Consider the following 26,336-nt stretch of genomic DNA (forward strand, 5'->3'; position numbering starts at 1 on the left):
CCTCGCTTCGTATAAACAATAGAAATAGATATCTGACTCCCCCCACTGAAAGAATTGCAGACTGAAATATATAAAATGACAGGGAGACACCACATATGTGTCAGTGAGCTGGTCCCTGTTGATGAAACTTCATATCTTGTCTTTATACTTTCTCTGTCTCTCCAGACCTACACATCAGGATTTCAATATTGAAGCAGGTAAGACACTGAGACCGCTTGTCTTTTAGTGACATGTAGAAAGTGTTACCTAACCAGTGACACTTAATGAAACCCATGTCTATGATATCTTATAAACAGGCTTATATGCATTATAATCTGTTTATACCACTGTATAATCATTGCTTTACAACAATAATCTACTATACAAAAACTCTAATATATAACAATTAAAATATATTATTAAAATATAAAACAAATAATTGTGTAATATAATTATCATAGTTGTAATCCATTAAAATGATTTCACCATTCATTACAATCACGGTTATAGTGTAAGTCATAAGTGGTCATTAGGTGCTTTAAGTAAAGTGGGGAGAAATATAATATATGCACAGAAAGTGTCTGCCTACTACTCCTTCAGAAATGACCACTTATAGTGGCTTATAATCACACTATATTGAATAATATCAGTAATTAGAATACATGACATTTTGTATGTATTCCAATGACTATTACAATTGTGAAAATTATAATACACTGTGATCCTTGCCAAAAATGTCTGTGAGTGCCCACCAATTATATTAGAAAACCTGCCCTCATAAGTCATTATAAAATGCTTTATAATGTGTTATGATTATTGTTTTAAAGCATTACCAGTATTTATTGATAATAACTATAAATATACAGTGTTATAAGCCATTTCTAATGCATTATAAATAGTTAGTACAGATATGGGCTTCATAGGAATTGTTACCAAACATTTTAATTTGTCTGAAACTGTTGAAAAAAAGTATTGTATTGAATCTGTAATGTCTTTATTTGTCAAGAAATGATAATATTTGCCAATAATTAATTAATTAACCCTGTAAAGTTGAATTTATCACCTGGGTGTGGTACATAATGGCTTAGTAATCTTCACCAATGGTTTCTTATAGAATGGTACAGTAGATCTAAAGATACTCTGCATCTACTAGCTTGTAGTTGTAGTTCTGACTTTGTAGACGCATCCTTCCGCGGAGTCAGGATAACATTAGTTTTCGCTAAGCTCAAAAATAAATACACAGTTAACACACATAGTTACATTCGCTACCTTAAACGTGTGTCAGAGTCATATTGACATATGCAAAAATATGAAAAAGTAGTCTCTCTCAATAACAGAAAACCAAGACAGACATGAGTGCAGATTCAAGAATCAAGAAGGAGTATGAAGGTATGTATTACCAGGACACTTTTTTCCCCCCAAGAAAGACAAAGAGAACATTCTATAATGAGATCAAATTAATATTATAGGCTAATTGGCATAGAGTCTATTATTTATTTTTTATTGTCATTGTCATTGTTATTATTACTATGAAACCTCAGATGTTTAACATCCATGATCATATCATTTTTAATCCATCAGCTCTCATAATGAATGACAAAGAAGTTCGGATTGTGCTGGTTGGGAAGACTGGAGCTGGAAAGAGCGCCACTGGAAACACCATCCTGGGTCATAAAGCTTTTGAATCCAAGTTTTCCCTTAAATCTTGCACAACGAGCTGTAAAAAGGGTGTAGTGGCTGCTAGAAAGGTCTCTGTTATTGACACACCAGGATTATTTGACACCACGTTTGGCTTAGATGAAACAAGTGAAGAGGTCAGACGGTGTATTAGTTTAGCTGCTCCTGGTCCACATGTGTTCCTGATTGTGATAAAACTGGATAGATTCACAGAAGAGGAGAATAAATCTGTTGAATTAATTCAGAAACTATTTGGCCAAATGTCAAATAAATACACCATTGTTCTGTTCACTAATGGTGACCGGCTAAGAGATGAACCAATTGAAACGATGTTGGATGATTGTCCAGAACTACAAGAACTAATAAGAAAATGTGTCGGTCGCTATCATGTCTTCAACAACGACACTAAGGATCCCTCTCAGGTCACTGAACTGATGGAGAAAATCTACCACATGGTGGAGATGAATGGAGGAAGTCACTACACCACTGAGATGTTCCAAGAAGCAGAGAGAGCCATAGAGGAGGAGACACAGAGAATTCTTAAAGAGAATGAAGAGAAGAGAAGTGAGGACGAGGAAGAGAAGGAATATGAGAGAAGGAAAGAGAAAAAAGCAAGAAAACAAGCTGAGATAATTAACGGATTTGTTGTTGGTGTTATTGTAATTGGTGGTGGGGTTGGTACCGGGATTTGGGGTGGAGTTCAAATGGGGGCAATTTATGGAGGTTGTTTGGGCCCACATGGTGCAATTGCTGGTGCAGTAGTAGGAGGTGCAGTAGGGGGTATAGGAGGCCTTATAGGTGGGATTGCGGCAGTGGTGGGGGGGGGCAGTGGCAGCTCAGGGGAGTGGCCGGTAGAGCGGCTGGATGGAAGCCGTGCGGTTTCCAGTTCAATCCCGGGCTCCCCCAGAAGAGTTACTGTCGAAGTGTCCTTGAGCAAGACGCTGAACCCCTAATTGCTCCCGATGAGCAGGTTGGTGCCTTGCATGGTCTCCTCCGCCATCGGTGTATGAATGTGTGTGTGAATGGGTGAATGTAATGCACAATCTATGTAAAGCGCTTTGGATAAAAGCGCTATATAAATGCACCATTTACCATTTACCATTTGCGGCAACACAGGGCCTGACAGTGGCCGTTTTTTGATCGATTGAATATTTTATTCGGCAGTATAGTTAAAAACACTTTGTCTAAAAGGTCCGTCCAAAAAAGTCCTTGCGGTCTTGTTTCCATTGAGGTCCATTGAGGTTGGTATTCAATTCATAAACATATATAGTAGCACCAAACAGTTCAATATCATCACAATATAACAGAAGAAAAAAAAAACACTACATGTACAGAGTCGGAAAAAACTATGGGGGGGGAGAGTCAAAGGAAGGGGGGGATACGTAATACTATAGGTGCAGACATTTAATTGATTGATTCATTGAATACTTTATTATTTAAAACATGTAAACAGCATGGAGTATACAGTAAAACATTAAGGCTAAAAGGATAACACAAAAGAAAGGTTCTGGGAACTTTTAGCTACAGTATGTGGGACATGTATACTTTCTTTTTTTCCCCCTTCTACTTATCTGGTATGTTTCCATTTACTGAATGTGGAGATTTTGTAACGTTGCTGTGCAAAAACATAATAAAATAAAGTTGATATTGTATATACAGTATACTACGTATTCAAACAATCTAAGTTCCAAAGTGCATTTCTCATTTGTTGTCTCCGCCAGGCCGAAAGGCATGGCGAGAGTATGTTTTACCCCCTGTCCGTCCGTCCGTGTGTCCGTGTGTGTGTCTGTGAACAGCTAATCTCTGGCACCGTTGGCTTGATCGCAGCGAAACTGTGCACACACACTCCCTGGATGCCAGAGCAGAACCTCTGCCCCAAATTTTTCACATGGGCCTTTTATAGCGCCACCAGGAGGCCGATTTGTGCAAAAGACATTTTTGGACAGTACTCCTACAGATTTTGTCCAAAAATCCTGCAAATTGATACACAGTATCTCTATAGTCATTAAACAAAACAGGTCTTTCAGATTTTTCATATTCCATCCTGATTGGCTAAAATTGGCTTCCAAAGTTTGCAGGAGTACTCAGTTTTGAACAAAATGGCTCAAATCATGAACACAGCATGCAATTTCCGTGAGATTTTGCACGCACATTCCCACTAGGCCGAGGAAGAAATGCCACTTGAAAATGTTCAAATCAGCCTCATGGTGGTGCTATAACAGCCCGATTCGTGTTTTTACCTATAACTGCACCGATCTGTGTAAAACTTTGTATGTGCACTCCCTAAAAGCCAAGGAAAAACCTTTGCCCTGCATTTTTCACATCTGCCCTTTATAGCGCCACCAGGAGGCCGACTTATGTAAAACACATTTTTGGATATTAAGCCTTCAGATTTTATCAATATTTCACGCACATTGGTAAACATGATCTCTATAGTCATGTGATCAAGACAGATTTTTCATATTCCATCCTGATTGGCTAAGATTGACATCTAAAGTTTGCAGGAGTGGCCCGTTTTGAACAAAATGCCGCAAATCATGAACGCAGCGTCCGTTTGCGGTGAAACTTTGCACGCACATTCACACTACGTTGAGGAACAAATGCCACCGTTTTAACATTGCCATATTATAGTGCCACCAGGAGGCCGATTATTGCAACACTTTTCTTTTTTATATTACTCCTACAACTTTTGTCCAAACATCATGCAAATCGGTACACATTATCTCTGTAGTCAAGTGATCAAGATGGTTCCGTCCTATTTTTCCTATTCCATCCTGATTGGCGAATACCGAACATTGCTGGCCCACAACAACCTACCTGACCTGGCGGAGACCTGTGCTCCGAGGAGCACTTTTTCTAGTTTTCTATCAATTACACACCCCATGAAGCCTTGATTTCATGGATTTATTTTTGTTTTTGTGGCATTCCTAAGACAATAATTTGATGACCGTGTGTATTTCCGGTAGGAAACACAAATAATCTACTTTGTGTCTCCTACCGGATACATTAGCCGGTAGAAGGCTTCATAGGATGTGCAATTGATAGAAAATAAGTCATTTTTTGGGTGAGCATAAGGGAATACCATAGTTAACAAGTAAGTTAAAGGTAGGGTAAGTGATTTTCTTTGGTTAAAATAAGTGTTCAATAGCTCTATATTCTGATAGTACTCATTGCTATAGAGTGTTTGTTCAGTAAAAGGAGTCTCCTTGTCTCTCCAGCTCTTTATAAAACAGAAAATGCATTTTTGTTTCAGTTTCAGTTTCGTTTCCAATGTTATTCAATCAGGATAGAGAACTCAATCAGGATATAGATTAAACAAGTGAAATTGGAGGTGATGACACTAAGAAATGAGCAGGCAAAATTGGAATTGGAACACTATAAAAATGAAGCTTAAAAATGGGTACTTTCTCCTGATTGGCTGAGATTTTGACACCTACCGGAAAATGTATTTTCTGTTCATTAAAGAGCTGGAGAGACGGGGAGACTCCTGTTACTGAACAAACACTCTATAGCAATGATTACTATCAGAATATAGTGCTTTATTTAACCTTTTAACAATTTTTTTTTTGTTTAAACCAAAAAATATCACTTACCCTACCTTTAATTCTGACAAGCAATAAATAAAACACATTTAAACAAACTAAAAGGAGACTCGTTGCCCACATCAACAAACAAACAAATACAGACATACGAATTACATCAATAATTATGCATATGACAGATTCATATGGTAGAAGAGTGCAATTTATGACAATAAAGCACAGAGATGTTTCGTTTTTCGTAGCCCACGTTTGTGTATGAAACTGTAGAATTCATAAAAAAGAAACTTCTCATTTATTTTGGATAGTAATTTAATTTATTATTCTGCTATTCTTTATTATGCTCATTATAATATGATATTATATCTTATCTACATATAATTGGTCCTCACTAATGCTCATTATAATATTATATTATATCTTATCTTCATATAACTGGTCCTCATAATGCTCATTATAATGTATTTTGGATAGTAATTTAATGTATTAATCTTCTATTCTTTATTGTGCTCACATAAGCTATTCATAACAAGGGATCAACTAAACAGTGAAAAGTATTCAGGCCATTCACCACAAATAAATAAGGACGTTTACATTTATTGAAATAGAGTGCATGTGTTATACTGTTGTGTTTGTGCTGGAACGTCTGCCTTGCATTTCCCCTGTAAGGAAACTACAAGAGACAACCCCGCCCAGTGGAGAGAACACATGAAGTATATGTCCTATTGGTTGGTGCCTATCACTTCCGGGTGATCGTTTACCAGAGTGGAACCCGGATATGCTTTTCCGGACGCAGATTGGGATGGTATTTCCGGGTTTTAACTTAACATGGGAGTGGACGGGACTTCCGACTTCCGGGCGTCAAGTTGCCGCTAGCGTGCGCTCATGTGTGGATGTACCCTCTAGTACCCTCTAGTCAGCCAGAGTTTTAACTAAAACTAAGATGAGGGAACATATCACCCCAGTCTTAGCATCACTACACTGGCTCCCAGTTGTTTTTAGGATTGATTTTAAAATTCTTTTACTTGTTTATAAAGCTCTTAATGGTCTGGCACCTTCCTACCTCAAGGACCTCCTGCCTAGACATGTTCCAAATCGCCCACTCAGGTCCTCTAGTGCTGGCCGACTCGACGTACCTAAAATGTCATATAAAAAACACGGTGAAGCAGCATTTTGCTTCTATGGGCCGACTGCTTGGAATAAACTCCCATTATATCTAAGACAGGCCCCCTCCGTGGATAGCTTTAAAGCACAGCTCAAGACTTACCTCTTCACTCTTGCTTTTAGTTAATCTTTTTCTATGACACTGTACCTTATTTTTATGCCTCCGTTAAACTGCTTTGATGTTTTCATGTATATTTTTATTATTATATATATATGTATATATATATATATATATATTCTTTTGCTTTATTGTTGGTTTGTGTACCATTTCTGTATTTCTCCCTGTAAAGCACTTTGAGCTGCATTTATGTCATGAAAGGTGCTATATAAATAAAGTTTATTATTATTATTATTATATTAGTACATGGCCTTTAAGTAGCAGGAAGTTACATGTATTGAAGCACAGCAGCAGTATGCAAAGTTGGAAGTGATTTACAGTTTTAGACAAGCACTGTTTTGGAAAGCTATTACATTTTTTCCAAGTTAGAAAAAAAGTGTTTTTATTGTATTTGTTTATTTATTTGTAGTTCTTTTATTATGTATTCGCTGGCTGGCTGAACGCCAGCCACAGCCAAACTGTGTGTGTGATTTTTGTCAGTTCTTCTTGAATCAGTGCCAGACAAATTTATAAATATAGGCCTGCATACAAATGACAATAAACTAACCAATGAACCAGGGTCGTGCAGAGTTTAATGTGTACCAGAGGCAACAAATAGAGAAGTTCAGCAATCGAGACCCAGTCAAACAAAAGTCCTCATTATAAATTATATACGCAGTAAGTCACAATTGTGGGTGGCAATGAGTAGTCATTTTGACAGATTACCCTGTTAATAAGACTATCAATGTATTCTAGCAGGTTCACAATTTTGGGTGTGATGTGCATGGCATAGACATATACAGTAGCATGTCCTTAAACCAAAATCAGCAGGACGGAAAAACTTTAATATCACAATGGTGAATTTTTAAACAGTTATAGGCTATGTACTTTTTTAAACTCCAGGTTGGCCTACAAAAAGATGTCATCCCTGTAATTGTTGTCATGTTAATGCAGTGCAATAGTGTGTGTGTGTGTGTGTGTGTGTGTGTGTGTGTGTGTGTGTGTGTGTGTGTGTGTGTGTGTGTGTGTGTGTGTGTGTGTGTGTGTGTGTGTGTGTGTGTGTGTGTGTGAGAGAGAGAATCCTAAATACTTCTTTGGGTCTTAATCCAATGGCCTTGTTTTTAATTAGCTTAGTTATTGAGTCTGTCTTTTGCCTATCTTAACAGCACTGGCCAAACAAACAGAACAAAAACAGCAACAAACACAAACATACAAAAACAAAAAATAAACTAGAAAAAGTGCTCCTCGGAGCACAGGTCTCCGCCAGGTCAGGTACGTTATTGTGGCCTCCTGGTGGCGCTATAATAGGCCAATGTGAAAAGGGTGCCATTTATTCATAGGTCGTTCACGGCAATCGGACACTGCATTCATGATTTGAGGCATTTTGTTCCAAAAATGTGTTTCGCTAAATTAGACCTACTGGTGGCGCTATAACAGGCCAATGTGAAAAGGGTGGCATTTCTTCCTCGGCCTAGTGGGAATGTGTTTGTGAAATTTTACGGAAATCGCAAGCTACGTTCATGATTTGAGGCATTTTGTTCAAAACGGACCAATCCTGCAAATGTTGGAGGCCAATGAGGATGGAATATGGGGAATCGGACAGATCCGTGTTGATCACATGACTATAGAGATACTGTGTACCGATTTGCATGACATTTGGATAAAATCTGTAGGAGTAATGTTAAAAAATGGGTTTTGCACAAATCGGCCTCCAGGTGGTGCTATAACAGGCCCATGTGTAAAATTTGAGGCAGAGGTTCTGAATTGGCGTCCAGGGACTGTGTGTGCACAGTTTGCAGCGACCGGGCCAACGGTGCCAGAGATTAGCTCCTAACACACGGACAGGACACACACACACACACACACGGACACACACACGGACACACACACAGACACACACACGGACGGACGGACGGACGGACGGACGGAGGGTAAAATATATTCTCTCGGACAATTAACCAGTTAAGCCCTATTTAACTAAAGCTTTCAAAAAATAAGTATTTATTTTTTAATGCATTTTTTTAATCTTCTGATAGAATTGCGTGAGTCCCAACTCATTGTTTGGGAAACACTGGCCTAGGAAAGGTGAATAAAAAAATATTTTATTTTTTTCTTTACGTGTGACTAGACAATTTACAAACACATTGGTGAAGACATTTCTAGGTACAGGTTATCCCCTGGCCCAGAATATAAATGAGACAATTGTCCCAATATATTTGGGTTTCTACCTTTATAGACAAACAGATATGCTTTTAATATTCAGCATAGTGGCAGACCAGCATAGTGGCAGACACTCTTTTTTTTTATTTATTTTTTTTATTACAGAAAAGGAATGGGTTACAGCATAGAAAGACAACTTGAAGTACATAGTTACATAGTTAAGTACATATATTTTTTTCCGTATCCCCCCTTTTCACTTTTTCTTTTTTCTCCCCATAACCCCCCACCCCAGAGGACTATGACCATACTGTCAACTAGACAAACAATGCATTATTTCAAAGGCTAAGTAAAGGAAGAACAAATAGAAAATGCATCCAAATTAAAAAAAAAATAAGGAAAAAAAAACAAAACAACCTAAAGCTTGGTAAGATTATACAGTTGTAGCATAGAACCTTGTGAGTGGTAGGTGTTGTGTACAGGTTCACAGTGCCAATTTACCATATACAAACATACATGTAGGGAGAAAAAAGGGGTTCACATGTCGTGAAGTGTCAGCCTTCTATACAATCGGCCAGGGGTCGCACATAACATAAAAGGGAAGATGATTATAGAAAAATAGAAATTAGGATTGTACCCTTAAAGTCCCCCCCACCCCCCACCCCCCCCCCCCCACCCCCCCCCCCCCCCCCCAAACGAGTTAATCTGGAGGGAGAGCGTTTTGGTTTTGAAAGTATAAGAGGAAGGGGCCCCAGATGGAGTAAAACATTTGAGCTGAACCTCTGATCGAGTACTTTATTTTTTCCAATTTTAAAAAGAACATGAGGTCCTGTAACCAAAGTGATATTTTAGGTGGGATGGCTGATTTCCATTCTAGTACAATTCTCCTACGGGCTAACAAGGACGCAAAGGAAATAGCATTCTTACATTTTTTCCAAGGTGGAGATTGGACGCCGGCCACCCCAAAAATAGCGACTTCAAAGCTAGGTTGAATATTCACCTCCAAGGCATCTGAGAGAATTTTAAATACATCTGTCCAAAAAACTAATAAACTGGGGCAGGACCAGAACATGTGAGTCAAGTTGGCTGGGTCATGTTCAGGGGTGCACATAACTGGTGCGCAGGTGCGCATGCGCACCCAAAATAAATAATGCGCACCACATCAGACGACGCGAGGCGCTTTTGCGTACCAACAGCTGGGACAGGAATTTCCAAGCTTTTATTTTTTAGCAAAACTAAAAAATAAAAGCCTGGAGATCGAGGCTAGGAATTTACTTCCTGAAGCCACACTCACACACTCTCGCTAAAGCACGCATCGGCCCCATGTACAGCCATTAGGCGCAGGGGAAGGGGACGCATGCTGCACGTGCTTGTGTGATTGTTGCTTCGCGTCGCCTCGCATCGCCTCGCTGCGTGCACGCAGCCAGCAGCGGCTGTTAGAGGCACTCTTCACCGATGATGAACGCACCATAACGGTGCAAAATATGCCGTGAACGTCCAAATCTGGCGGATAAAAGCAGTGCAACACAGGGCACCAACCTTGGGGGCTTCTCCTAACGGCGTGTGAGAAAAAAAAAACGGCGAAAATCGCGGAATTTGGAAGCAGAGCGTCTGTCCGGGGCTTCAGTGCGGCTGCAGAGTTCATGTGCAGGGCTGGGCTGAAGCAGTGCTGCCCAGTAATAGAAAAGTAGGTTAGGAAGTGCCAGTCCACCATTGACTCTTGGCCTTTGAAGAAGTTCCTTACGGATTCTGGGGTTTTTGCCGCACCATAAAAAGGTTGTTATGGTTTTATCAACTGATTTGAAAAAGGACTTGGGCAGGAACACCGGAAGACACTGAAACATGTATAAGAACCTGGGTAGGACATTCATCTTAATACAATTAATTCTACTAGCCAAGGACAAGGACAAAACACCCGACCTCTGAAGATCCTGTTTAAGGTTGCTGACTACGGGCAGTTACTTTCATATAGACCAGGAAAAGTCCGACAGATATTGATCCCCAGATATTTAATACCTGACCTAGCTATACGAAAGGGTAGGTCATCGTCTCCGATCTGTAAGGCTAGATTGTTTACAGGGAGGCATTCGCTTTTTGTGAGGTTTGTACCCTGAGAAGGAGCCATATTTACAAAGAATGTCCACAATACTGGGCATGGATAGCACGGGGTCCGACATATATAATAAAAGGTCATCAGCATATAGTGAGACTCGGTGCTCCCTATCCTGTCTGTGGATCCCCTGAAAAGCAGTTGAGGACTTAAGAGTGATTGAAAGAGGCTCTATGGCCACGGCGAAGAGGAGTGGACTCAAAGGGCAGCCCTGGCGCGTAGCTCTGGATAGAGGGAAGTATTGTGAGCGTGTTTTGTTTGTTAGCACTTACGCTTTGGGGGAGGAGTATAGAAGGCGAATCCAGGAGATGAGTTTTGGACCAAAACCAAACTTTTCCAATACTTTTCCATACTGTTTCAGCATTTTCTCATATTGTGTTTTGTGTTTTCATTTTTTATACTACATGTGTTGTGGTTGAGGTAATACAGTGTCAAGCTTGGTACATGCATTATGTGTTAGGTATATATGGTCTTACTTATATCTCACTTTCTATCCCGTACTACAATTTTAAATTATTATGGCTGACATAAATACTGGTAATGTACGCTTAGGAGGCACAGCTGTTAGATTTACTTCCTGGAATGTAGAAGGTTTAAATGGGCCAGTGAAACGAGCTAGAATATTTACCCACCTTAAAAATTTAAAAACAGACATAGCATTCTTACAAGAAACTCACCTACAGTGGACCATACCAGACTAAGGAAATCATGGGTAGGTCAAATATTTCACTCAAACTTCAATACTAGGTCCAGAGGGACGGCCATTTTGCTTCATAAGAAGTTAAAATTCACTATGTATACCACAATTTCTGACCCCCAAGGCCGTTATATTATAGTATCTGGATGTTTATATCAAACCCCTGTTTTGCTTGTTAATGTTTACGCTCCAAATTGGGACGATGTGGGTTTTATTAATAAATTAATTTCCCTATTGCCAAATTTAAACTCGCAGTATTTGATATTTGGGGGGGATCTGAACTCAGTGATGACACCAGCCCTAGACCGTTCAAATCCCAAGTCACTCTCTCTCACTAAGCGGGGAACATAGGATCCGGGGAACATAGGTACGGTCCCTCTAATGACAGCGAGTCCAGGGCACTGGAGGCTCGCCAGGTAATTCCAGGAAGTGGTTAGGTGGTGGGAGAGAAAAAGCAGCCATCCTTGTCGCCAACGTTGTGTTGGTGAATGAGAACTTCACTTTACTTTTTAGCTCTTAGGAGAACAGCATATCGACAAATACAACAACGTAAGACTGAGTAATCGATCCCCAAAATCCCAACTCTCACAACACAAGGCAAGGCTAAACGAGCGCAGCATAATCGAAACAGAGCCCCAGGCAGTGAGACATAACACTCACCCCAAAACAAGATTTATGATTCTGTGCCTATCGGTACATAACGCGGACGACGCTGAGTCGGCTCAAGTGAACGTTGCGTAGTTCGGCACGGCAACTTGCTTACTTTAGCTTGCTCGGTGGTGCCTCTTGTGGCTCCAGTTCGCTTGAGACGGTGCCCCTCCTAAACTATACTTTACACAAAAATCCTCCGTCGGTAGGTCAGTGTCTCTTGATTAAATGTGGGTAGGTCAGTATCTCATCCACTTGGACCAATCAATAGTTTGATTAAACGTGACGATGTCCCATTCAGTGCCTTGACAGCATCCGAAATGGTTGGGCTCAAAGTATTACTATTACCACCACCACCACCTATTACTATTACCACCACCACCACCAACAATAATAATAATGATAGTTAGAGCAGCATAGTGCTTTCTGCCCGTGATGAAAAACAACTTTCATTAGAGCAGTGGATGCAGCTATGGGGCTATGGGTGTGTGATAAACAAATTGTTGCCCGAGGTTATCCAACCAAAGGCAAAGTTTGCATAGTGACCGGTGATTAAATATACATTTCCATGGACAACCCACCATCAAAAGAAAGGTGACAATGCTCATGAGTGCAGTCGTACAACAAGCAGTACAGAGGAAGGATGAGGAGGGAAGGGAATGGTTAGAGGAGGCTAAGTAGAGAGTACATCACTTGGAGGATTTGCCATCCGGAAGACAGTGACTGTCTGAAGAAGAGACTTCACCAAAACACCCGACTCAGAGATATGAGACTCTTTGCTGGCATCTAAAACTTGAGATCACTTTAACCTTGTGTTCATTGTTCATTAGAATAGTTATTTTCAGAAGAGTTGTTCAAAATGTTTAGTTGTGTCAATGTTACATTGCACTCAAATCCAGCCAATATGTTTTTCTCTTCTGAACCTTTTGCAGGACACACGCACAGCCTTACGATGAACGACACACAGGGAAATGGCACCAACTCCTCCATCCCCTTCATAACTTCAGAGATCGACACCCGTCTGGCACTACAAACTGCTGTCAACTCTATCAATATCATCCTGGGTCTCCCCATCAACAGCTACGTTGTGTGGCTGATACTGAGTGGAGCTGGTGGGACGATAGCCTCAGAGTTCTTTTATCTTAACCTGACTGTTTCTGTGATCATCTCTTCACTGGCCTCTGTCTTCGATATAGCACAGCTTTTCACGCACAACAATATTTGTGAAATTATTAGATTATTTGCTTTTGTTGGTTTGGTCTTCTTCTCTGTTCCATGGTTCCAGTGTTGTATATGTGTGGAGCGTTACATAGCGGTGGTTCACCCTGTGGTATTTCTCAGGTACAAAGCTCTTCGGTACAGGGTGGTCTGTTGCTGTGTTGCCTGGCTGATGAGTCTTGCATTCAGCCCGTTAATGTTTTGGGCACCAACAGCAACAGTGTTGCCTTACATCTTTTTTGGCTTTGAAATTGTGTGCATTTCTGTGATGTCTTTCTGCTGCTTCTCGGTCCTCAGAGCTCTGAAACAGCCTGGACCAGGAGAAGGACAGAGGGACAGAGGGGAGGGAAATGACATGAAGAGAAGGGCTTTTAAAATCATTCTGATCAGCTTGATAGTAATGGTAGTGACTACACTGAGCCATATTACTGATGTTGTAATTCATCTGACTCAGTCCATCGGAGTTGCTTTCCTCATCACATTTACAATCGTTATGATGTCAGGGTTTGTTCATCCTTTGCTCTACATCTACAAAGCTGGGAAACTGCCGTGCTTCAAGGGGTTCTGAGAGCAGGATAGATCTCTTACCAGACCTGTGTGTAATAGTATGTTTTAAATTGAATCTATATCTTCCACTGTGTCAGACAAACTGATTCAAATTGTTCAGCTATTTGTTATGTTGTTTATTGAATTACTCATGGTACAGAAACAATAATTATAACATTATTGTTCATGATGATAAAAAAAATGCATGTAATCATATTAATTATTGTAAAAGTGTAAGCTGAAACGATCACTTTTCAAGTTCACTCTTATAGCAGGTGATTTGACACCACTTTATCTGAAATGATTTGCAGTGAATATTTGTTCTATCATGTTTATTGATTAGAGGTGTGATCAAATGGTTGTAGCTTGCAGGTGGTTAAGTTCAGAGATGGGTTTGCTTATTTCTCTCCCAGTACCTGGCAACTCGTGTTGCCAGGCAGGGAAATAAGCAACTAGCATTGGCTCGTTGTGCATTAGCAGTTAGCTCGTCGGCACTTTCAGCGCCTGTTATGGTATCATGAGACTCCACAATGACAACTAGGAGAAAAAAAACAGACTTTGCATTTGTTAAAATAGGCGAATTTGGGCTATCGTCGTGCCTCCATTATGCCGACGGAGGGGGTCGTTAGACGGGACGAAACGGACTCAATGAGATTAACGCAACGACCCTTTCAATGTTGGTGAGTGCTAAGCAACACATTAAAGACGCACTGAAGTGACATTTTCGGTCATTTTATTTTGAAGGTTCAGCCCGAAACGTCGGCTCAACGACTCTAAACCAATCAGAAGGTCCCATCCCTTCAGGCTATGGGACGTTGGATCTCAATCACTTCAGCCGTGCTGGCACACGGCTAGTGTTTGTTTACAAGTGAGAGAGAGACGGCCAGTGAAGCACGTTTGCTACTACCTGGCTTATTTCTAACCTATAATGTTTTCAGATACATATTTTAGTGTGCAGATGAAGTTTAAAATGAGTAATACACTCATCTTCAATGAGATTCAAAACGGAGTATCTCTGTAATTAAAATCAGCTGTGTTTGAAGAACGTGCAGCTATGGGAATCAAACAGGTGCATGTAATCAAGATTTATTTATATTCGTGAAGGCTGTATTATGTCATCACGCAGCACGTTTTCGTTTACAGGAAGTAATTAAGATTGGCTTTTTAGGGACTTTAGATGTAAAAATACACAAAAATGTTTTTTTTTCATTTTTTTTGGCATCTATTGTAAGGTATGCCCATATGATGACCACGGATATGCTCTAAAAGTGTGAAAAACATATTTTTCATTTCACTACACCTTTAAAGATAACACTGAAAATGAACGGATGTCTCCTTTAAGTGCAGTCCACGCACACATGAATGACATTACATTCACAGATTAGAGATTGTATGTATTTTCATTCAAATGAATGTGATTGAACTTGCACTAATAATGACTTTAGTGTATTTTTCACTAATTCAAATATAATATTTCTTAATTATAAATAATTATAGTTTGCATATTGGCTATTTTCACAATTTTAAATTGTTTTAAAATAATAATAAAAAAAATAACAAGGTTTCCATTCGACAGCGACAATATATAGCCTATATGGTTCTGTATCAGTATATGAGTCAGTTTTAGCAGATTTCATTCTAATTGGCTGATATGACTGCCTATGAATTTCATGGCCTGGGTAGGTAAACCTGGCCTGGCGGAGATATGCCCTGTTGCGCACAGCAGAACAACAGGTGAAAGCAATGAACTTAAACGAGGACTGGCCTGCGCAGCAAAAACGGCTCAAACTATGTCAAACTGTCACATTCTAGCTCCTGAAATAAACTTTCCATTTAGATGATTGTTGACAAACGAACTGAACATGGATGTTGTTTGCAAAAGGATTATTTCTTGTCCATTTGTTTGTGAGGTGAGATCACAGCTTCTCTCTACTTTTGTGTGATATTGATAGCATATAACTTTGAATTTGTTTGCAGTTAATTTCTATTGCTTACTTTACTGGATATTAAGAATTTGGGGATTTCGCTGTATTTTGTCAAATGTATTGCTGTTGATCAAGACAAAATAAGCGTTGGGTTTTTGCGATTAGATGTGCACACTGCGCTGCCAGCCACTGACAATCAATGTAATAACTTTACTAGGCTAGATGCTGCGGCATTGTGGGTGGATAAAAAAGCACCTTCACTGGGTTGGTAACGCACAAAGTAACGTAGTCATGTAGTGTCATTTTAATAATATATTACAGCTTCTCCTTGTAGTAATGTGTAAAGCAAAGCAAAGTTTGTTGTTTACCCAGGGTGTCGGACTAAGCACGAAGCTTGTTTCCAGCCGGACCCTGCATGGAAGCCTTGCTCAAGGGCTATTCAGCGGTGATTCATGATTGATGTGATGAATTGGGGAATCGAACTAGGGACCTTCCGGTATCAAGGCCGCCCCTCTAACCACTAGGCCACCGCTGCCACTAATTACCTGTTACCTGTTACCTGTTACCGCAATTCGGTAATATATTACGTAACGGCTTACGTTACTAACGCACGTTACCAAACACTGATCAAATATCTAAATACTGAATCAAGCAACTTAAAAACTGTCCGGGCGGGTGCTCCCAAAAGCCTGAGTAGACGATAAAATGACCCAATTTGAAAGAAAAAAAGTGAAATATCCCTTTAATCCGTCGAGATAACTCAGCTTTCATGAAATCCATTCATGGCTGATCCTGGATAAAATAGTTATAAATCGCGGCTTAATCCCCAATCTAGGTTTCGCAGAACAGGCTCCTGTGGAGTAACTACAGGGCTAGCAGCATGCTTATATGTATTTTAAAGTCTGATCATTATTTTCTACAATTTCGTTGTACTACTGTTTACATACTGTTTACACACGGAACGTTTGTTCTTAGCCCAGTTTCTCTGGGGACCCACAATAGGGGAGCACCCCTTCCGGTTTTCTTCAGTTACATTCTGGAAAGAGAAACAACAAGTCAACAAGCGTTGTAGGGGAAGAAACAACAAGCGTTGTAGGGGAGGTGTCCCCGCACCTGTGCGTATGTCAGAAGTGTCGGCAGTGTCTGCCGGCACCTGTCCAGTGTCCACTTTTGTCTGAGAACGGCGCTTTTCTAACCTCTGACCTCACTGGACGGTCCGCCACCCTTTTTTTACACCTCTCCCGCTTAGCGGAGAGTGTGGCGTTGTAGGGGAGGTGTCCCCGCACGCGTGCGTGTGTCAGACGTGTCGGCAGTGTCCGCCGGCGCCTGTCCAGTGTCCACTTTTGTCCGAGAACGGCACTTTTCTGACCTCTGACCTCACTGGACGGTCCGCCACACTTTTTTTTACACCTCTCGGGCTTATCCGAGAGTGTGGCGTTGTAGGGGAGGTGTCCCCGCACGCGTGCGTATGTCAGAAGTGTCGGCAGTGTCCGCCGGCTTCTGTCCAGTGTCCACTTTTGTCCGAGAACGGCACTTTTCTGACCTCTGACCTCACTGGACGGTCCGCCACACTTTTTTTTACACCTCTCGGGCTTATCCGAGAGTGTGGCGTTGTAGGGGAGGTGTCCCCGCACGCGTGCGTGTGTCAGACGTGTCGGCAGTGTCCGCCGGCGCCTGTCCAGTGTCCACTTTTGTCCGAGAACGGCACTTTTCTAACCTCTGACCTCACTGGACGGTCCGCCACACTTTTTTTTACACCTCTCCCGCTTAGCGGAGAGTGTGGCGTTGTAGGGGAGGTGTCCCCGCACGCGTGCGTATGTCAGAAGTGTCGGCAGTGTCCGCCGGCGCCTGTCCAGTGTCCACTTTTGTGTGAAAACGGCACTTTTCTGACCTCTGACCTCACTGGACGGTCCGCCACTCTTTTTTTTACACCTCTCCCGCCTAGCGGACAGTGTGGCGTTGTAGGGGAGGTGTCCCCGCACGCGTGCGTGTGTCAGACGTGTCGGCAGTGTCCGCCGGCGCCTGTCCAGTGTCCACTTTTGTCCGAGAACGGCACTTTTCTGACCTTTTCTGACCATTTATCCATTTAGATAAATTATTAATGTTTAAAAAAACGTTTTTGTTACACAGAAACATAATATGTGTTGTATAACTTCGTTTAAATGCTTAAGTTATAGTTTTAATGTGCAAATTAACCGTTGTTCTACTTTATTTTTATTTTTAGAGGGTACTCTTATTCTGAAGAGATCGTCCACCGGAAGTCTTATAGTTGCTCCGTTATAGTTGCTGACTGAACACAGCTAAGTCTTTTCATTGTTCCGTGTCTTTTCCTGTTTTAATTCAGGTCAGTACAATGTAAACAAACCAATGATGTACCTCATAAAAGCAGGCTTTAGTAATTCGGTATTTTCGCTAAATGTTATTGGGTAAATGAGTGGTTAAAGTGACGTCTTTTACCGGAGGAAAAGTTTGAATGAAACTGAAACTGTATGGGTGATGCATAGACGGATTTCCGCGCGACGTCATCACAGAGCAGAATGCGCAATCTGCGCATGCCCGGGTGAAGGCGCGTTCGAAAATACAGCCCTGAGCGGCAGTGAGCGCACTGGCCAATACAAACTAATAGGCGAGTGTGCTCCGGTGCGTAATTTCCAAACGCACCCATAGGCTTCCCCCCGCAGCTGCGCGGTCATATTCCTCTCATGTTTACTAACAGGAAACCTCTCTATAGAGGGGGGTGATGCCATTTTGTGCCTAAATGCCGTGGTTCAGAACGGGGTGTTTGCAAGGGCTCCTGTACACTGTGAATATTTTGATTTGGGGTTTATTTGTTTATGTTTTGATTCATGAAGACAACAGCACTGTGATGATGATTTTGAATAACACTTCAAGTTATTTTCTATATATTATATTATTGTCAATGTTGTGGAACACAAGCATTCCAAACCTTCATTTCAGTGTCTTGTGAGCAGCACAGAAGTATTGTCACGTTTGGTAGCCAGTAGTTAAAGGGACAGTGCACCTTAAAATGGCACTTTGATAATGCACTTTTAAACAGTGTCCAAGCCAGTCATATGCTGTGGAAAATATACTTTAGTGCTAAAGAGCAGGGGCGCCGATCGCGTGGGGGCGCCGGGTCCACAGCCCCCACGCTCAACTGATGAAACCCTCAGATCGGGGCCCAATCTAATTTCCATGACTATGGCAAAGCAGCTCTCTGAAGGTGCCCGCATGGCCGCGAGAGAGACGCATTCAACGAGCCGGCCGTTAACACCTATAGAACAATAGGCAGGAATGTAACAACCGCACCCAGCCATCAGCCCTTGTAAATCTGCTCTAGTCTGTAGTCACAATGTGACAATAAACCTTACCTGATTCTTCGTGTTTCTTCTCTAATTCTTTTAGAAATAAACTGTAATGTTTATTTTACCTTCCTTATAAATTACAATGGCCCTTTATAACTAAAATGAAACGAAAAGAGCAGTTTCAAATCTATAAAATAATTACACTGTTTAAGGTGTTTTTTTTTTAAAGTTTGAGTGCAATTACTGTAATGTTTATTTTACTTTCCTTATAAATTACAATGGCCCTTTATAACTAAAATTAAACGAAAATAGCACCTTTCATGACATGAATGCAGCTCAAATCTATAAAATAATTACACTGTTTAAGGTGTTTTTTTAAAGTTTGAGTGCAATTACTGGAATGTTTATTTTACTTTCCTTATAAATTACAATGGCCCTTTATAACTAAAATGAAACGAAAATAGCACCTTTCATGACATGAATGCAGCTCAAATCTAGCAAATCTACAGCTCAAACTGTAAATAAAGTACTCAATGAATGGTCTAGGTCAAGTTCAGCCCCCAGGCTCGCGCACAAACAACGGCGCCCCTGCTAAAGAGTATTATTGAACATAAAGGGTCAATGCAGGTATTTAAAGGACTGAAATTGTGATTAATGTGAAAATGAAGAACACTACTGAACCAAAGACTAAAACAGAGATGAATGGAAGTTAAATGTATTGTGATGCCATGATTGTTGATAGTTGGGTTAATAAAACCAACAGATTGTGAGTTACATTCTGTAAAGAGAAACAACAAGTCAAGTCTTTTCATTGTTCCGTGTCTTTTCCTGTTTTAATTCAGGAGCAGCTTTGTCACTGTGGTACCCAGCAGCCCTGGGACCCGTAACACAAACACTTAAAGTTGCATACAATGATGATTTGCAGTTGCTGGTGAGAGTACCAAGATGGCACAACGCCATCCAGCTGTTTGTTAAAGAGGTGGTGCCACGATTTTGCACTTTTTCTGTTTTTCATGTGTCTATGAGGTTGATAGAACTTCATTAAGCCCCCTGGTGGTGTTTTCATGGTGTTTTATGTCTTCTCTGACTATTATGAGTTTCTACCTGGAGACTTAAACCTTGAGGGTCAAACGTGCCAATAGAAAAACAGCGCTTTAGTGACATAGTAAAAACATACCCTCCCCCTCATTATCATAACACAACAGGTGTGGGCATGAGGAGGAGGAGGAACTAGGACAGGTGGGTGGTGCTAAGGTGGTGGAGGAGGTGCTAAGGTGAGAACCAGGTATACTTAATGAACTGGAGGTGTATCCACATAAAAACATAATTTTAACAATTTCTGTACACTTTTTTGAAAAAAATCTTCCTCCTAGTATAACCATAATACCTGATGATTATGTTTTAGGGGGGGGAAAAATCACTGAAAATCACGGCACCCCGTCTTTAACTTGGGGGTGCCTACCTGTCAAGCCCTCTCTTATGTGCAAATTCATGTGTCTTTTAGAAGAGTCTGACAACTGTGTTATGTGAGATGATGTGGCGACAACAACAACAACAACAACAACAACAACAACAGCTCAATGAGTCTGGCTCCTGTTCAAACATGGTGTCAGGTGGAGTCCGAACTTTACATAGTGACCTCCTGCGTCCACGGGTCATTCTGCCTGCTGTTGTTGTAACAGGCAGGTGATGGATGCATCATGGAGCCGCACATCAATCACTATTTGAATGTCACAAACAGATCAGTGTTGCCAGATTTTACGAGAGAAATAAGCAACCAGCTCTATGAAAACAAGCCCTAAAGAAGTGACTATAGGCTACATGAGCATTTAAACCCAATGTGCATCGGATATTTAGAAATAGTCCATCTACAAGCTCACAACGGCAGGCGATGTGGCGCATTGTGCGCTTGTATATCTGCTATTTTCAAAAGGCTAAAAAAGTGACAAATTGATTGATTTAATTTTTAAACACAAATTACATGAAAATGTTTGAGAACCACTTGTTTAAACAAGGTCATTTTGGCACCCTGCAACTACCAATATTTACAAGCAACTTAACAGAAAAACAAGCCCAAAGACGGTAAAAGGTATAATAAGCAGACCTGGCAACACTGACCCAGATGCGTTGTTTTAGAAAAGACATCCGAGGGTGGCAAAAAAAGCAAGGCTTAGGAGAGGATAGTTTATTTGTTTAGCAGCACATTTCAACAAGTGCTTCACATAAAACATGAAGCATTAAGACATCAAGACACAGAGCACAACACATTATTTAAGGACATTTGAAAATAACTCAAATAAAAATGGAAAGTAGTAGAGCTAAAACAGAAAAATAAGAGAATACAAATACAGTGCAGAATAATGATTTAAAAAATGGAAAAAACCCTCAATAAAAGGCAGTGGCAGAAAGGATTTTACCACTTACTTTATGTCACCACCCTAACCCTATTTTATAAAGTATAACGACCTACAAGCTTGTAGATGCTCTATTTTTGCTAATGTTTAGAAAAGTGCTAGAAAAGTGCACAGACACCCACAAGGCCATGTTACCTACCCAGGGCTGTGTTGCAACATTTTATGGCGGGAGGGGGGTGTGGCGGCCATAGCTGAGTGGTTGGTGAGCCCGTCTGGGGAGCCAGAGCCCCTGGTTATCCCAGGTACGATTCCAGGCCAGGCCAGCAATGTGTCGATGTGTCGCTGAGCAAGACTCTTAACCCATAATTGCCCTCTGCGTGTGCGTGTCAAGGACCCCCAAATTGACATGCATTTGACTGCAGTCATGTTTCGAAAATAGCCTATCCACAAGCTCAAAATGTCCAGTAATGGGACGCGTTGTGAGCTTGTAGATCGGCTATTTAAAAAAAAAAAGTATAAAATAGAGTTAAAGTGGTTAAACTGTTCCTCATTTGCTGTGGACCCCCTGGGAATCCCTCAAGGACCCAGGGGGGTCCCCAGACCACACTTTGAGAACCTCTGCTCCAAAGATATGATACAAATATTATTGTAATTTAAAGCCCGTATTATACAACTGTAACATATTACTATACAACAGAAACTTTGAAAATACATTATTTTTGCACAAACATGTCACACTTAAAGGAGAGATCCGGACATTTTAAGTGTTATCTTTGATGTGTCGCTAATCACTCACCAACATTGAAAGGGACGTTGAGTTATTCCAGAGAGTCCCCTTCGTCCAGTCTGGCGAGCCCCTCCGTTGGCATAATGGGAGGCGCGTGGAAGGCTGAAATTCGCCTAATATAACCGATGCAAAGTTAGTATTTTCTCTACTCCTGCTCATCGTGGAGTCTCATGATACTCAAACATGCACTGAATGTCGCGAACGAGCGACCATTCGTGCAGAACTAGACGACGCAGGTTGCTTGTTTTTCCATAGACGCCAGGTTCTATGGAAGAAACAAGCAACCTGCGTCATCCCAGCTGCATCAAAAATGCAGAGTCAGGGTCCGGTGAGTCGCCGTGTGGCGGTGGCAGATTCAGAGAGAGATCGGACGAAGCTGCCCGGCTGGATGTGGTCACTTGCCGTGTAGTTAGCGTAGCTGCACACTCAGCTGCACTCTCAACTTTAAATGCAATCGTAACTGCCTCGGACAGCAACACTTCATCTGTTTCCAGTAATAGTCTCTCACGCACTTTCACGTTGTTCATGTGTTCATTTAGCTGGTCACTTATCATCTCATCCTGCAGTGTGCCGACCTTGCATGAGCTAGCCAGCCCCCGCAGATTAGCCACATATTGGTGTACAGACTCACCGGGCAGCTGGCGTCGTTGCCTGAACAAGAAGCGACGGAGAAGGGCACTTTGCGGGCCCAATAAATGACCCCTCAGAAGCTCCTCGGCTTCATCATACCTGATAATGGGTCAATATTCCAACGTCCCGAGCACCCGTTGACCCTCCGTTCCCAGAAAGTGTTTTTATGCATGCCGCGCTAACGCCAGTTAGCCCCATAGCTACTAGCCATGTTTCCAATGACTGTTTCCAGCGAGTCCAGGGCACTGGAGGCTCGCCAGGCAATTCCAGGAAGTGGTTAAAAAGGAGAGAAAAAGCACAGGTCTCCGCCAGGTCAGGTTATTGTGGTCTCCTGGTGGCGCTATAATAGGCCAATGTGGAAAGGGTGCCATTTCTTCTTAGGCCTTGCACGGCAATCGGACACTGCATTCATGATTTGAGGCATTTTGCTCAAAACAGAGCACTCCTGCACACTTTGGTAGCCAATTCTAGGCAATCAGGATGGAATATGTAAAATGTGAAAGACTTGTTGTGTTTTGCTAAATTAGACCTGCTGGTGGCGCTATAACAGGCCAATGTTAAAAGGGTGGCATTTGTTCCTCAACAAAAAATATGTTTTGTACAAATCGGCCTCCTGGTGGCACTATAAAAGGCCCATGTGAAAAATCAAGCCGCTGCAATCAAGCCAACGGTGCCGGAGATTAGCTGTACACAGACAGAATGACACACACACACACGGACGGACACACGGACGGACGGACGGACGGACAGGGGGCAAAACATACTCTCTCGCTATGCCTTTCGGCCTGGCGGAGACAATGATGCAAGATGACGTGAGCAGTGTAAAAAGCATGAAGGAAGGGGCACGGTGGCGCAGTCGGTAGCGCTGTCGCCTCACAGCTAGAAGGTCCTGGGTTCGATTCCCGCCAGGGACGCTGTGGGCGCTGGGGGCGTGTCTTCTCCTCCGCGTCATCAGCGCCCATACCCAGGGTGGGGTTGGCGAAAGGGCCTACTCTGTGTGGAGTTTGCATGTTCTCCCCGTGTCTCCTAGGGTAGTTAATACCCTCACAAAAACATGTAGTAATCCTGGTCACTATACCGCCTCCCCCATGACAGCCGGGGCGCCTGATGGAGGGGAAGGGAACTGGTTGGAATAACGTGTTCCTTCCACGCGCTACGTCCAACCAGGGAAACTCCCCCCTGTCAGGTGACAAGAAGGTCAGTTGGCTCTCATGCACTGAAGGTGAGCTCGGCCCTGGCCTCCCTGGCTGTGGGGGACTGGTGTAGGGCTGGTGTAGCGCCCAGGATCACTTAGGAAATTGGCACCGGGTGGAAAAAAATGGGTTACAAAAATCGCGGGATAAAAATTATAAAAAAAAAAAAAAAAAAAGCATGAAGGAGCATAAATGACCCAAAGCGGTCAGTGCACCCATCACTGATGTTTATGCAGCTTTATTTTTCTTATTAGGCTGCAGGTTTTATTTGTCATGAAATATCCCAGCACCAAATGAACAGTTTGCACAGTGTTTGTTTTCACACCGTGAAGTGGCTTCTGCTGATTAGTCGTGAGAAAGACCTAGAACTGTCGAACTGAATAGAATTTAAAGGGAGCTTATTCAACATTTGCTTTCATCTAAAGTCTTCCAGCATAGGTGTGAGGTTTATCTTGGGATTTCATTACCATGGAACAGGCTCTATGCACAGCAGCCATATTGGGAATGAATTGGGCCCCTTCCTTACTTCCTTCACAGGTGTTCACCAATGATACTAATGAAGGCTGTGTTCCATTTAGTGTGGCAGATAGTGGTTGTCTTGTTTTCAAGGACCCCCATAACTCTGAGAGTGTACAAATGGAACCAAATGGACCCGTAAGGGTCCATTTGGTCCATTTACACACCCACCATTTACACACCCACCATAAGGGGCCATTTGGTAACCAAAATGGAGTGTTTCTAGTGAGCCATCATGCACCATATCAGCACCCTGACCAGAATGGAACAGAGCCTTCATTAGTATCATTGGTAACACCTGTGAAGGAAGTAAGAAGAGGCCCAATTTCTTTCCAATATGGCTGCTGTGCATAGAGCCTACTGAGCGTTACATTCATATGAGAAGACATTTCAGTCTCTCAGTCTCTTATGTTTTACTTAAGCCGAATAATACCCTTTAGAAAACAAAAAGATTTCTAGTTCTCACATACCAAAGCCATACTGAAAACCACTACAGCATTGTTTAGGGATTTGTGTGACGGACATTTGTATGTGCCTGCCAGATGACTATTCAAGCAAACAAATTGTAATGGCAATGTGGTATCTACCCATTCAAATACTGTGCATGTAACCAAATAGTTACTGCTGGATGGAGAAGATGGAGATAGATGGGATTTAGAGAGATGGATGACGTTCAGAAAGAGCCGTGGAGCGCTCAGATTTGTTGCTGTGACGTTTACGTAGGTAATATCCATCAGGGAAAGGGAGATTGATTAGATCTGTCTGGTGAGAATAAACATGCATCACACTGCCACCTACAGTAACAACTTCTGTTTAATTTCTGCTGTGTTATTTTTCAGCTACTCTCCCTCTCTCTTTCTTCATCTCTGTCAAGTTTAAAGCGGCACTATGTAACCTTTTTCTCTCTTTTTTTTGCCCCTCTGTACGGTAGAGTATGTTAATACAATATAACGTATACGACTGGGGTGGTTGTATTTAGTCTCTCTGCTCTTCTATTGAGACATTCAGATTGTGTCAAATGTCATGTCTCACCTAGACAGAGGATCTGACACAAGTTTTTACTTGATGGTCAAGATTCAGTTTATCCCCTGTGCAAGCAGGCAGGCTCTACTGGCTCAATAGTAAAAAAAAAAAAAAAAATTACGCAGGAAACCACGTTCGAATCCGGGGTAGATGAGGAAAGTTACTCAATGTATTATTAATCCCATCTCTGTATTTATAACAATGGTTCTAAAAATGTCATATCAACTACCCAAAAATTGATATGTACAATATTTGGCCGTGGACCATCATCTGAAAAGATTTTGTGCCAGGGACTCTGAACCGTAAGAGAGTTGTGGTTTTTCGAAATGTTTAAAAAATAGCCGATCTACAAAGCTCACACGTATAGAATAGAGCTAAAGTGGTTGAGCTGTTCCTTTTGCTAGGGATGCCCTGAAACCTTACTTTCCTGTTTTTTAGCAGCTGCTGCAAGCGAGCTGCTCTACAAAGAGACATACAGATCATCATCCACGACACCTATTCGACACCTATTCATCATTGGCTGTCCTGGCTGTCCTGGTTGTCCTCCACTCCTTTAAGCCAATCGGGACACTTCCCCGTTTAAGCCAATGGGGAGGCGGCCCGTCCTCCGCAGTACCCCCCTCCCCTCCCCTCCCCTCCCTGAGGAAATCAAGGCTCCTTTCTTCAACAAAAGTATGCTGCAAGTGCAACTTAGCCTTAACTGCAGAGGGGGTGCTCCTTCCATTCCGACATCTCGCCACTCCGACTAGTGGCTTCCGCGTGCGGTTAGGG

At 41.8% G+C, this 26,336-nt stretch overlaps 1 protein-coding gene across 1 annotated transcript; it reads left to right on the plus strand.

Annotated features, from left to right (window-relative positions):
• Positions 1–1,568: 1,568 nt before the first annotated feature.
• On the plus strand, positions 1,569–20,752 carry LOC311050641 (GTPase IMAP family member 9-like; the record flags this gene model as incomplete). Its single annotated transcript, XM_084064727.1, has 4 exons — positions 1,569–2,220; positions 13,001–13,180; positions 19,905–19,993; positions 20,567–20,752. 4 exons carry the CDS (start codon positions 1,569–1,571, stop codon positions 20,750–20,752), a joined length of 1,107 nt encoding a protein of 368 aa, XP_083920853.1.
• Positions 20,753–26,336: the final 5,584 nt, after the last annotated feature.

Source organism: Gymnoscopelus microlampas (genome assembly GCF_963454915.1).
Source record: "Gymnoscopelus microlampas genome assembly, chromosome: 8".
Taxonomy (NCBI): Eukaryota; Metazoa; Chordata; class Actinopteri; order Myctophiformes; family Myctophidae; genus Gymnoscopelus; species Gymnoscopelus microlampas.